Source organism: Chrysochloris asiatica, unplaced genomic scaffold, assembly GCF_000296735.1.
Source record: "Chrysochloris asiatica unplaced genomic scaffold, ChrAsi1.0 scaffold00038, whole genome shotgun sequence".
NCBI lineage: Eukaryota > Metazoa > Chordata > Mammalia > Afrosoricida > Chrysochloridae > Chrysochloris > Chrysochloris asiatica.
This window is the reverse complement of record NW_006408556.1, coordinates 19,580,035-19,593,006: the sequence shown is the minus strand read 5'-3', so window position 1 is coordinate 19,593,006 and position 12,972 is coordinate 19,580,035. Positions and strand designations below refer to the sequence as shown.

The 12,972-nt window shown below is 38.6% G+C and overlaps 1 protein-coding gene across 1 annotated transcript in view; it reads left to right on the top strand.

Annotated features, from left to right (window-relative positions):
* GPR110 (G protein-coupled receptor 110) overlaps positions 1-8,778 on the top strand; it is a 48,168-nt gene extending 39,390 nt beyond the window's left edge. The window contains exons 11-14 of the mRNA XM_006860611.1: positions 541-582; positions 5,116-5,175; positions 7,203-7,269; positions 8,705-8,778. Of these exons, the coding sequence (XP_006860673.1) occupies positions 541-582; positions 5,116-5,175; positions 7,203-7,269; positions 8,705-8,778 (243 nt within the window). The remainder of the gene's footprint in view (positions 1-540; positions 583-5,115; positions 5,176-7,202; positions 7,270-8,704) is intronic.
* The last annotated feature ends 4,194 nt before the right edge of the window (positions 8,779-12,972 follow it).

Genomic DNA, 12,972 nt, shown 5'->3' with positions numbered 1-12,972 from the left:
CATAACTTGTCTAAAGAGGTACCTACTACTGAGGGTGCTTTGGTTGGGAAGAAGATTTTAAGGAAGCCTTTAAGAAGGCTTCTGTGAAAGGTTCTCCACACTTGATAAAAAGAGTTCTGGTATACATCAGCTCTTTCTACATAGGGTGGGATTTCAGTTTCCACCACCATGGGAGATGCTTAGCAAACAAGAAAACTATCATACAGAAGCAGATTGAAGCTATTTGTCTCAGGTTAGGGATGATGCAGGGGAGAAGATAATGAAGTTCCACATGCATTTAAAACTTCTGTCACTTAATCACTTGTATATGTCTGCATGAAGTAAGAGTTTTGTGTTGTTCCAGGCACTGTGGAAGTCACAGTGTGCTTACCTTCAAGGAGTTCACAGTCTAATAGAGATATAGAAAAGAAAATAAGCTTAATATTGGATAATATTACATACTGCATAGAATGTGTTGCATATTACATAGATAATATTAATATTGGATAATATTACATATTACACAGATGTATGCATGATTGATTTCTTTCTTTATTTTAGGGATTTTTTATCTTATGTTTTGGAATATTCTTGGATAATAAGGTATGTGTAGTCATTTCCATCTTTATCCCCTAATCTAGGCATCTTCACATCCTTCCCCTTTAGTTCATTTAAATAATTAAAGGGTAAGCCTGTAGGTACATTTTTTAAAAAGGTAGATTCAGTCAAGACACAAAAGAACTAAACAGTCACGGGTGAGAATAAAGCTATGTAGAACTAATCACATCATGTATTATAAACATTAATGTTGTTGTTGTTAGGTGCCATCGAGTTGGTACCGACTCATAGCGACCTTATGCACAGCAGAACGAAACACTGCCCAATCCTGGGCCAACTTCACTACTGTTGCCACGCTTGAGTCCATCGATGCTGCCACTTGGCCAATCCATCTCACTGGGAGTCTTCCTCTTTTTCTCTGTCCCTCCACTTTCCAAACATGATGTCCTTCTCCAGCGACTGGTGCTTCCTGACAATATGTCCAAAGTATAAGCATGAAGTTTGGCCATCTTGGCCTCCAAGGAGCACTCTGGCTGCACTTCTTCCAAAACGGATCAATTGGTTCTTTTGGCATTCCATGGCACTTTCAATATTCTCCTCCAATACCATAACTCAAAAGTATCAGTTCTTCTACAGTCTTCCTTATTCACTGTTCAGTTTTCACATGCATATGAGGTTATTGAAAACCCCATGGCTTGGGTCAGGTGCACCTTAGTCCTCAAGCTGACATCTTTCTTCTTCAACACTTTAAAAAGGTCTTGTGCAGCAGATTTGCCTACTGCAATATGTCATTTAATTTCTTGATTGCTGTTTCCATGAGTGTGGATAGTTGATCCAAGAAGAATGAAGTCCTTCACAACTTCAATCTTTTCTCTGTTGATAAGAATGTTGTTTATTGGTCCAGTGGTGAGGATTTTTGTTTTCTTTACATTGAGATGTAACCCATACAGAAGGCTGTGCTCTTTGATCTTCATCAGTAAATGTTTTAAGCCCTCTTCACTTTCAGCAAGCAAGGTTGTCTCATCTGCATATTGCAGGTTGTTAATGAGTCTTCCTCCAATCCTGATGCCATGTTTTTCTACATATAAACCATATTCTCAGATTATACAGCATACAGGTTGAATAAGTATGGTGAAAGAATACAACCTTGTCGCACACCTTTCTGAATTTTAAAACACTCAGTGTTCCCATGTTCTATTTGAACAACTGCCTCTTGGTCCAGGTACAGATTCCTCATGAGCACAATTAAGTGTTCAGGAACACTCATACTTCGCAATGTTGTCCAAAGCTTGTCATGATCCACACAATTGAAAGTCTTTGCATAATCAATAAAGCACAGATAAACATCTTTCTGATATTCTTTGCTTTCAGCCAAGATCCATTGGACATCAGCAATGATATCCCTTGTTCCACGGCCTCTTCTGAATCCAGCGTGAACCTCTGGAAGTTGTCTGTCAATGTATGTTTGCAGCCATTTCTGTATTACCTTTAGCAAAACTTTACTCGTATCATGGGATATCAAAGAGATTGTCTGATGATTTCTGCATTCCATTGGGTCACTTCTCTTTGGAATGGGCACAAATACGGATTTCTTCCAATCAGTTGGTCTTCCAAATTTCTTGGCATAGATGAGTGAGTGCCTCCTGTGCCGCCTCACTTTCTTGAAAGATTTCAATTTTGATTCCATCAATTCCTGGTTCCTGGTTCTTTGCCAATTCCTTCAGTGCATCTTGGACTGCCTCCTTCAGTATCATTGGCTCTTGATCATATGCTACCTCTTGAAATGATTGAACATTAACCATTTCCTTTTGGTGTAGTGACTCTATGTATTCCTTCCATCTTCTCTTGATGCTTTCTGCATCATTCAATAATTTGCCAGAGAATCTTTCAATAACGAAAGTCAAGCCTTGAATTTTTCCTCAGTTCCCCCAGCTTGAGAAATGCTTAGTGTGTTCTTCCTTTTTGGTTTTCTGATTCCAGATGTTTGCACATTTTGTTGTAAAAATTGGCTTTATCTTCTCGAGCTGACCTTATAAATTTTCTGTTCAGCTCTTGGACCTCCTGATTTCTTCCATTTGCTTCAGCATCTCTACGCTGGAGAGTTTCACTGTCTCTTCTGATATCCATTTTGACCTTTTCCTTCCCTCTTATTTTCTTAATGACTTTTTGCTTTCTTCATGTATGATGTTCTTCATGTCATCCCACAATTCTACTGGTCTTCGGTGTTTAGTGTTTCATGTATCAAATCTGTTCTTCAGATGATCTCTAAATTCAGGTGGGATATATTCAAGGTCATATTTTGGCTCTCATAGACTTGTTTTCATTTTCTTTAGCTTCAGTTGAATTTGCATATGAGCAATTGATGGTCTGTCTCACAGTCTGCCCATGGCCTTGTTTTGACTGATGACATGGAGCTTTTCCATCATCTCTTTCTGCAGATGTAGTCAATTTGATTTCTATGTATTCCATCTGATGAGGTACATGTGTATAGCCATCTCTTATGCTGTCTAAAGAAGGTATTTAAAATGAACAAATCACTGATTTTGCAGAAGTCTATCATGCGTTCTCGAGCATCATTTCTATCACCAAGGCCATATTTTCCAACTACTGATCCTTCCTCCTTGCTCCCAACCTTTGCATTGCAATCACCAGTAATGATCAATACATCTTGAGTGCATGTTTGATCAATTTCAGATTGAAGAAGTTGGTAGAATTCTTCTATTTAATCCTCACTGGCTTTAGTGGTTGGTGCGTAAATTTGAATTATAGTCATAGTAACTGGTCTTCCCTGTAGGTTCATGGATATTATCTTATCACAGACAGCATTGTACCTCATGACTGATCTGGATATGTTCTTTTTGACAATGAATGCAACACCATTCCTCTTCAATTTGTCATTTCTGGCATAGTAAATCATGTGTTGTCAGATTCAATAGGCCAATACCAATCCATTTCAGCTCACTAATGCCTAAGATATCAATGTTTATGTGTTCCATTTCATTTTTGACAACTTCCAATTATCCCAGCTTCATATTTCGTACATTCCATGTTCCGATTTTCAATGATGTTTACAGCTGTTTCTCTTCATTTTGAGTTGTACCCCATCAGCAAATAAAGATCCCATGGGTTTTACTCCATTTGGGTTATCATGGTCAACTCTACTTTGAGGAGGCAGCTCTTCCCCAGTTGCATTTTGAGTGCCTTCCAACCCGAGGGACTCATTTTCAGGCACTATATTTTACAGTGTTTCTCTGTTTTTCATAAGGTTTTCAGTGACTTAATATTCTAAAGTAGTTCATCACTCCTTCTTGTTAGTCTGTCTTGTCTGGAACCTCATCTGAAACCTGTCCACCATGGGTGACCCTGCTGGTATTTAAAATACCGGTGGCATAACTTTCAGAATCACAGCAACTCACAAGCCACCACAGTATGACAAACTGACAGACAAGTGGTGGATAAATATCATAGACCACAACAAAAAGACATTTTTATCTTAACTTTTCTAAAGTTGTGGTTGGATAATAATTCAAAAACAACTATTATCTTTATTAGAGATGAATTCCCTTTTGTAGTTTTTGTTCATTTATTCACCTACTTAGAATATGCTGAAAGGTATACCTTCTTAAATATTTAAGTATATATTAAGTAAACAAAAAGAAATGTTAAATAGCCCCAAATATTAAATAAAATGCTCAGTGAAAGATGATCTGTTTCAGTGAAGTATACAGAAAACTTAAAACTAAATTTGTTCCATTACTTTTCCCAAACACTGAAAAATTCTGGTGGAAGAAGTGAAGACAGTAGCTTAATAGACACAAAGGAGTCTTTGTTTTAATAAGAAGATAAGAATAATTTGTAATTAGTACAATTTTTGTGCATGCACAAAACCTTGTTGGCAAAGAATCAATTTGTTATAATTAATTGAACAAAATATTTCCCTTATTTGCACCATTCATATGGTTAGGAAACCCTTCACTCCAGACTTCAATTTGGCAATAATTATCAATTACGAATGTCTGGATTCTGAATTATTATGGTTTTTGGTGCTGTTGTTATTTGTTTAACTTGAGTTTTGTTTATAGACAAAGAGTCTAAGAAAAGAAATTCTTGTATCAGATACCCGTGTTTATGATCTATTAAATGCTCCTAAGAAAAACTACTTACTGCTAAATAACTATTTTAATTATGTAGTTTTGGTTTTGAATTGTTTGTGTATGATTGTTATTGTTGCTAAGTACCATCAAGTCGGTTCTGAATCATAGCATCCCTATGTAGGGTCACCAAGGAGCAGCTGGTGGGTTTGAACCACCCAACTTGCAGTTCAAACCACTTTGCAGCCCAATGATATGTATGATTGTTGTTGTTAAGTGCCGTCGAGTCGGTTCCGACCCATAGCGACCCTGTACAGGGTTTCCAAGGGTGTAAATCTTTATGGGAGTAGAAAGCCTCATCTTTCTCCCGTGGAGCGGCTGGTAGTTTCGAACTACTGACCTTAAGGTTCGCAGCCTGATTTGTAACCACTACGCTACCAGAGCTCCTTGCATGTATCTCCTGAATAATTCTTTCTTGTCCTTATAGCTGCGACAATTTCTGCTCAACAAGCTGTCCCCACTAATATCTTGGAAGCATCCATCAAAGGTAATTATCTCCCACTGTCATGAGTGCAATTCATCAAGTTCTAGTTTTACACTTTTTTCTATGCAGTTTCACAGCAAGTCCATTTTTGCATCAGCCCCTTGGGTTTCTTCCACCATGTAGCCCTGTTACCTGGCACAGTTTGGCACATGTAGATACTCAATAGAATGTGTTGAGTGAGTGAAAGAATGAATGACTATGAAAGCATGGAAAGCTACAAGGATGCTTAGGCACAGAGGCCTGTGGGTACTCATTGTGATCAAACAAGTCTGACTTGTTTCCTGCCATCTAGAACTGGTGGGACCCTTTTTTCTGCCTGGCTTCCTGGACCAGGATCCATGTTTCCTTTTCTAGAAGAGTAAAGGGGCAGGGCAGTCTTGATTAACTTCTAATATTTAAATCTTTCTCTAAATTTTTTCTCTTGTGGTGATACTTCATCCCTTTCAATTTTAGATTTTAAGTCTACAAATTGACAGGTTCCTATGAAAACACAGGATTCCTTTTTCTCTTTTGCCACAAGAACATTTTCTATATGAAGAAAGTATAATTGGAAGCAAATGTGCTTGCATGTGTATTTTGAATTTTTGATGTTAATTTAGATTCTTGCCCCATCCTGCCCCGGCCCCTAGCAATACACTGAGATCCTCTCAGAAAAAGTCCTAAAGCACAGATTTCTGAGTTTGATACAAGTCTATTGCTATAACTGTATCCAAACCTACATGGGTGTTTAGAGATTTTACAAAGGACAATAAAACCTTTTAAAATAAATGTTAATGAGGAAATTATGCTTTGACATTATATATTTTATTGGGCTTGCATTGTATAGTTCAGGGCACAGAGATGAATTTGGGGACATTGGCCCATGAACTGGCAGATTTGACCTGTAGTTCTGTCACCAAGTGGTTATGTGATTTTAGGGGAGTCACTTGGCTTCTTTGAGCTTCAGTCTTCTCAGCTGTAGATACAAAGTGTTGAGCCAGGACAGCTTGTTCCAGGTGCTTCTAAAACCAAGTCAGTACTCCTGCTTTCAAAGCGAAAATTAAGAATTCTACACTGGGCTATCTTTTGCATGTAATTAGTATGTCTTTCCTCCTATCTGGATTTGACTTCCTCATAGAGTGAACTGTGGCAGGGAATGGAACTTGTTCCTTATAATATCCTTGAGGCCTCCTATAGTGTATGACATACAACATTTATTCAATACATGATACTAAGGTAATGAATACATGAATTATAATTTTATGAATGGCAAATGTATCTTAGTGCCTTTATCCCGCCCCTCTTCCCCATGCATGCATTTTCTTTTCCGTATTTCCTTTCTGTCTGATAATTCAATTTTATAATTTTTGAACTCTATATAGCCTCTAAATTGCCCTGGTGGCACAGTGATTAAGCAATTTGGCTGCTCACTGAAAGGTCAGCCATTCAAACCCACAACCATTCCATGGGAGAAAGATGAGACAGTCTGCTTCCTAAAGATTGACAGCTTTGGAAATCTGTGGGGGCAGTTTTACCCTGTCTTATAGGATAAGTAGAAGTCTCCAGTGACATGCTGAAGTGGATTTGGTATAGTCTTTGTACCAATGGCTACGGGATTATTCACAAAGAGATTTGAACCCTAACATGGGCAAGAATAAGGCAAAGTTTTACCTGGAGACCATATTTGACTAGGAGTATTGTTTTTCCTCCAGAGATTTCTCTTCTGGAGATGAATATGTGAAACAAAATATGTAAGCATTGACACACAAAAGAATAATATCTTCCTTAAAAGTTTTTTCTGGCTTATTGACAGAAGTTGTAAAAACATACAGAGAAGCATAGACTTTATTTATAAGTAAGTTATTATGGGTTAAATAGATGACAACAGAAAAAAGAGAAAGTGACCATTCTGATTTCTTGCAGGTGATGAATGAAATATGTAGCTATATTTATATAAAGATCATTCCTGACATCATGAAGTCTGGAAATGTAGACTGTTACTAAAGGAATGCTATAAATGTCCAAAATGACTTAAGTTTTCTTTTGTGCAGCAAAATTCTTCAGATATAATTGCCAAACCCAAATTCTCAAAGCCGTTCAACCCACTGCAAAACAAAGGTAAGTTATAATAAAACCAAAGGTTATAAAAGGTGGGGAGACTATAAATACATCATATGAAGAAAATTTGATGCCAGCTTATATATTTTTGTTAGTCTGAAAGGTGTCAATTAGCTATGTGTCTGACTTGTGTGTTCAAAGCTGACAGACAATTTGGGGGATTTGATGCTCAGAGAAACGAGGAAGTTTCAGTGTTTAGCCCCATCACAAATTCCTACCAGGCCTCAGTTTTGTCAGGTAGACATGACTGTATGTGGATCTGGGGACATTGCTTTCTGAGTGTGGTTAAACTACCACGAGTCACGTCCTTACTGGAGAATTCCCTTCTGAAAGATCAGAGAGCACTGCCCTGCTGTCTACAGCATGCATTGTCCCTATGTTCACTCATTAGGATAAGCACTGGACCGTTAACCCCAAGGTTAGTCATTCAAACCCACCAGCCACTCCTTGGAAATCCTATACAGGGTCACTATGATGAGGAGCAGGCTTAAGGCACTTAACTACAACCTACAACAATGATATCCCAGTGCTGGAAGACCAGTACTTAAACATTACAAACAGTGTTAGTATTCCTGAAAGAGGAGGGAGGAGTAGGCATTGCGTTACTTGTATAAATTAAGAATCGAAGTTGCTTTCCATGTCAGATTACATTAATATACTGTTGTTATTAAGTGCCATCAATTCGATTCTGACTCTTAGCCATACTGGGTTTCTGAGGAGCAGCTGGTGGGTTTGAGCCACTGAATTTGCAAGTTAGCTATCCAGTGCTTATCCTAGAACGCCACACCAGGACTCCAATAAACTCATAAGGATAGGGAAACAAGCAACTAATTTTATTATGACAGTTATTTACGACAGTTATTTACATTCTAGGTAAAGTTCAAGTGTCTGAAAGATGCTACCATTCACCCAGAACTCTTATCACAGCCACCAACCAACCAGTGTGCTTTTTACAAGTCTCTTTACCTTTTAGGAATCAACTCATACGTGTTAAAACGAAGCAAAGACATCACCAAGTTTCTTTCCCAAAATAGCATTCTGTGGTATAGAATCTACTTTCTTTCTCCAGCAATGTCTGAAAAATGGGCTGCTTCTCTTCTCAAATAAGAGATGGCTAACAAAACAAAAAGTTTCAACGAACTATTGTTATTAAGTACAGTCAAGTTGGTTCTGACTCTTAGCGACCTTGTTCAGGGTTTTTGAGGAGCAGCTGGGGGTTTGAATGATGACGTTGAAGTTCAAACTGACCTTACGTCCATGGATCAGTGCGAATTCAACATTAGGGCTCCTTGGTGAACTATATAAACCCCATTCCATATCTTTCCGTCATCTTTCTAAAACTGTCCCATAAGAATGAAGTCTTATTTACATTTTGGCCTGATGTTCAATTTCAACATAGCAGAGCAATAATTTGAACCCTCTTTTCCTCTCCCAGGAGCATATGCGCTTTCTCAGACTGGAGACTCCTCAAATGACATCATGCTCACTCAGTTTTTATCTACTGAATAAGACTGGGAACCATAAAATTATGGGGACAATTTTTTGGAGCAACTTGGCATTTAGCACTAACTGTCAGAGAAGAAATTATGCTCTGTATGAGATGGGATTTTCTGTTTTAGAAGTCTGGGAATCAAATAAGGAGGCCTTACAGGCTACATTGCTGCCTCCTTTATCTTCATTTAAAGGAAAGAAGATTCATTTTTGAAGTGGCTTGATTCAGAGAAATTGTTCCATAAATTCAGAAAAATCGGTTTTGTTGGAGTTTATGTCAGTTGTACCTGCTTGTCACGTCCACAAAATATGACATGGTATTGCCAATCATCTAGAAGCTTCATGAAACAGCTTAGATAAAATGATGGACCAACACTTCCTTGTCAAGAAATAATTGTTGAAAATTTCTTAGAGAACAGCTTTTCCCTCTCAAACTTTCCAGTGGGATTTTATGTTGTTTTTGCTTTTTTTTTTGGATCAGCCACTTACAAGTTCTTCAAAAATAAAATTTCTTTTACAGATAGCATTGTAGCCATTTATCAGAAAGCAAAATAATATGATTTTAGATACTGTGTGGTATTTTTCCGTTTACAAAGCATTTTCATCTGATCTCCAATCTAGTGAAGTGAGGTGTCCCAGGAGAAGAAATGGAGTATCAGAGAATTAAAATCACTTTCCCTATATTGTGAAGTTCCTACCAAGGACTTTAGACATTTTCAGGCTTTTGATTTCTAGTCCATTTCTGAAGGTCTCATGATAACCTTGAAAATTACCTAGAATCCTAAGAAATTGTTCTCAGGATTATTCATGATGCCCAGAATTCTATTTCTGTAAAAAGCAAATGAATGCAGAATTTGTCCATTTTGAAAGGGGTATTTCAAAGCACTTTGCTTTCCTTTCATCATATACTGTAAGTACTTTTAGGGAGTCATCTACATGTATAGCAATGACCATTTTTGTATAACTTTTAGAGCTTTAGGCTAATAGACATTTTCTCTACTCCTTTCATAATTGACTCAGTTGAGTTTCAGCTCTGCCCACACTGCCTAGAAGAACCAGGAGCATTTTGGTGGATCCTCACTCCCACGTCTGTCTATTGGGAGATTTATCATTCCATTGATTTATTATTTCATATCATGGTCCAGGCCAAGATTTATGATTATAAATGTTTTTTTCTAAAGTTCCTAGTGCAAATGGAACCAGTTTTATTGGGTGCTTCCTCCCAGTCTTGGCGTCCACTTGTCACTGATCCTGGGGTACTAATAGTCAACGGGCCTCTCTGTTGAGCTAGAGTCACTGAGCACACCTTCCTTTAAGAGGCTATTGTCCAGAGAACCCTAACACCATTTGAATGTGATTCCATCTCATCAGCAAAACTTTCTTTCCAGTCACCTGGGAGGATGGGAGGTCAGAAACTCACTGACCAAGGTAGGGTGAAAAGGAGAATAAGAGGTACTGAGCAAATTACGTCAACTAGTGTTGAAAGACAGAGAAGTGCGGGCAGACAACCCAAAGCAAGACCCAGTGAGGGAGAAGGAGCACTTAATGTTCAATTATTTCTATTTTTTAGTATTATGTGAGATTTTTGTTATTGTTGATGTTAGATGTCTTCAAGTCATCTCTGAATCATAGTGACTAGATATTCTAAGGACTAAATTGAGAGGACCTTAGTTATCTAAAGTGACCAAGCATATTGTAAATCATATGGGAGTGAATATCTGGTAGAAAGGAAAATCTCATGCTGAATAGATTTTGTAAAGATGATGAGAGACAAAAAATAAATAAAAGTCTGTTTGATTATATACCTTGCGTGTTTGTCCAACTCAATAATTACACACAAATTAACCTCAACTCCCACCCAAGAAGCTATGAAAACAGCCATAAAATAATAAAGGTAAAAAAGAAAGACACGGTATAATTGTGCTTTCCTGTTTAAAAACTTGCTACAAACTTAGTGGTGGAAGATAACACATATTGATTATTTCCCAGCTTCTGTGGGTCAGGAGGCTCAGCTGGATCCTTTGTTCACAGTCTTTCTTTAAATAAAAAAAAAAATTATTGTGAATTATGTGATACTTTACATGGGAGAACATTAGCTTTACAGTCATCCTATCCTATATCATTTCATTGCCTCCATGCATCATCAAACAACCAAAGGGTATACCCTGTAAGACTGCCCCCTGGTCTTCAGCACACAGCCCCTCTCCCTCTCTGGGTCTAGAGTCCCCAACTGCTCCATCTCTCCACATCATTGTCTCTGCCTCCATCTGTGGCATCACTGCTTCTCTGGGTAGGGTCCTGCACTCTGCTCTTCTCCCTTGATGGTCCCAGGGACCTCCGCTACTGGACTGCAAAGTCAACCACTCCCCTCCTTTTGCTACAAAACATCTACCTTTACATTTCCAACCCTCACAGTCAGTCCTGATAGCAATTATTCACTATTGTACCACATGAGAGCCATCCCCATCTCCTTTCATCAGCCCCGCCCAGACAGATTGGATACTACTCAGTGGAGATTCTACCTTCCTCCACGCCTTCTGGACCTAGGCTCCCTCTTGAAAACTTGTAAGCCAGTCACTTCTTGCCCTTGTAGCCACCCCCTACCCCCCATTTTGGTTAGCCAATGTCCAAGTTGCCCATCCCTGTCTACCATGCTCATGGTCTTTTAAGGTCAAACCCAAGGTGTTGCCTAGGTGCTGTCTTCATTTGAAGTCTTGACTGGGAAGAATTCACTTTCAAATTTTTTCAGGTTGTTGACAGAATTGATTTCCTTTCAGTTGAAGTATGGAGGACAAACCAAAAAGACTAAACCTTCTGTCACTGAGTTGATTCTGACTTAGCAATCGACTCCTATACCAGAGATGAAAGTCTCATCTTTCCCCGTCAGACTGGCTAGTGGGTTTGAACTGCCTACACTGGAATGATCAGTTCAGTGTTTATCCTACAGCACCACCAGGGATCCTTGTAGCACAAAGAGCCCACCTTGTCACTGACGGTTGACTGGAGACTGCTTGAGGATCCTAGAGGTCACCTACCCACACTGCCTTGTCACCTAAACGTCTCCAATATGGCGACTTAATTTACCAAGGTCTTCAAGGAGAGTTTCTTGTTCTAGCTGCTTATAAAATGGAGTCTTATATAATGTAAGATAATAATGAAAGTGAAGAATGAAGAAGAATTAATGCATTTGAATTAAGGAGTTGGTGAAAATATTGAATATACCATGGACAGCCAGAAGAATGAACACATATGTCTTGAAATAAATACAACCAGAATGCTCCTTAGATGTGATGACAGTGAGATTTTGTCTCAGATACCTTGAACATGTTACCAGAAGGGACTAGTCCCCTAGAGAAGGACATTATACTTGGTAAAGGAGGTCAGTGAAAAAGAGAAAGACCCTCAATGAGGTGGATTGACTTCGTGGCTATAGCAATGGGCTCAAGCATAGCAATGATTGCAAGGATGGACCAAGCAGTGCTTTGTCCTGCTTTACACAGGATCTCTGTGAGTCAGAACTGACTCCATGGCACCTAACAGCAATATCTAAGAAGGCACTGATGGAAACAGAATGGAGACAGAAGGGAAGAAGGGGATAAAGAAGCCAACAAGATGGAAAAGTCTGGCATCAGAGAAGTTGCTATAAGTTAGTACCAACGCAAGATACCTAACAGCAACTAAAATATTATGTAAGTGATATCCCAAAATTTGGTCATGTTCCATTATTTTAAATTGTAGCAATATGGAGTCCTGGTGTGGCATTGTAGGATAAGCACTGGACTGTTAACCACAATGCCAGTGGAGTTCAAACCCACCAATCACTCCTTGGAAACCCTATATAGGATCACTATGAGTCAGAACTGACTCCAAGACACTGAACAACAACATATACAACAAAACATTGACCACTTCAACCATTTTCACATGCACAACTAGCCACACCCACTACACTCCCCAGGGTGCACAACCATCACCGCTACCCATTTCCAAACCATTTTTTTCTCTCTTTCCTTTCTTTTCCCTCCTTCTTTCCCTTCTCTTTTTTTATTTGCAGGAAAGTTCCCAATGATTTATCTTAATGAGAAAATAAATATGTATTGTTTCCCTTTCAGTACTTGAAAAGAAGAAGAAGAAGAAAGCAATTTCCTTTTCTTCTTTTTCCCTTCCTATTCTTTTTAACTCCTTTCCCCATTACACAAGTTAGCATGTGTC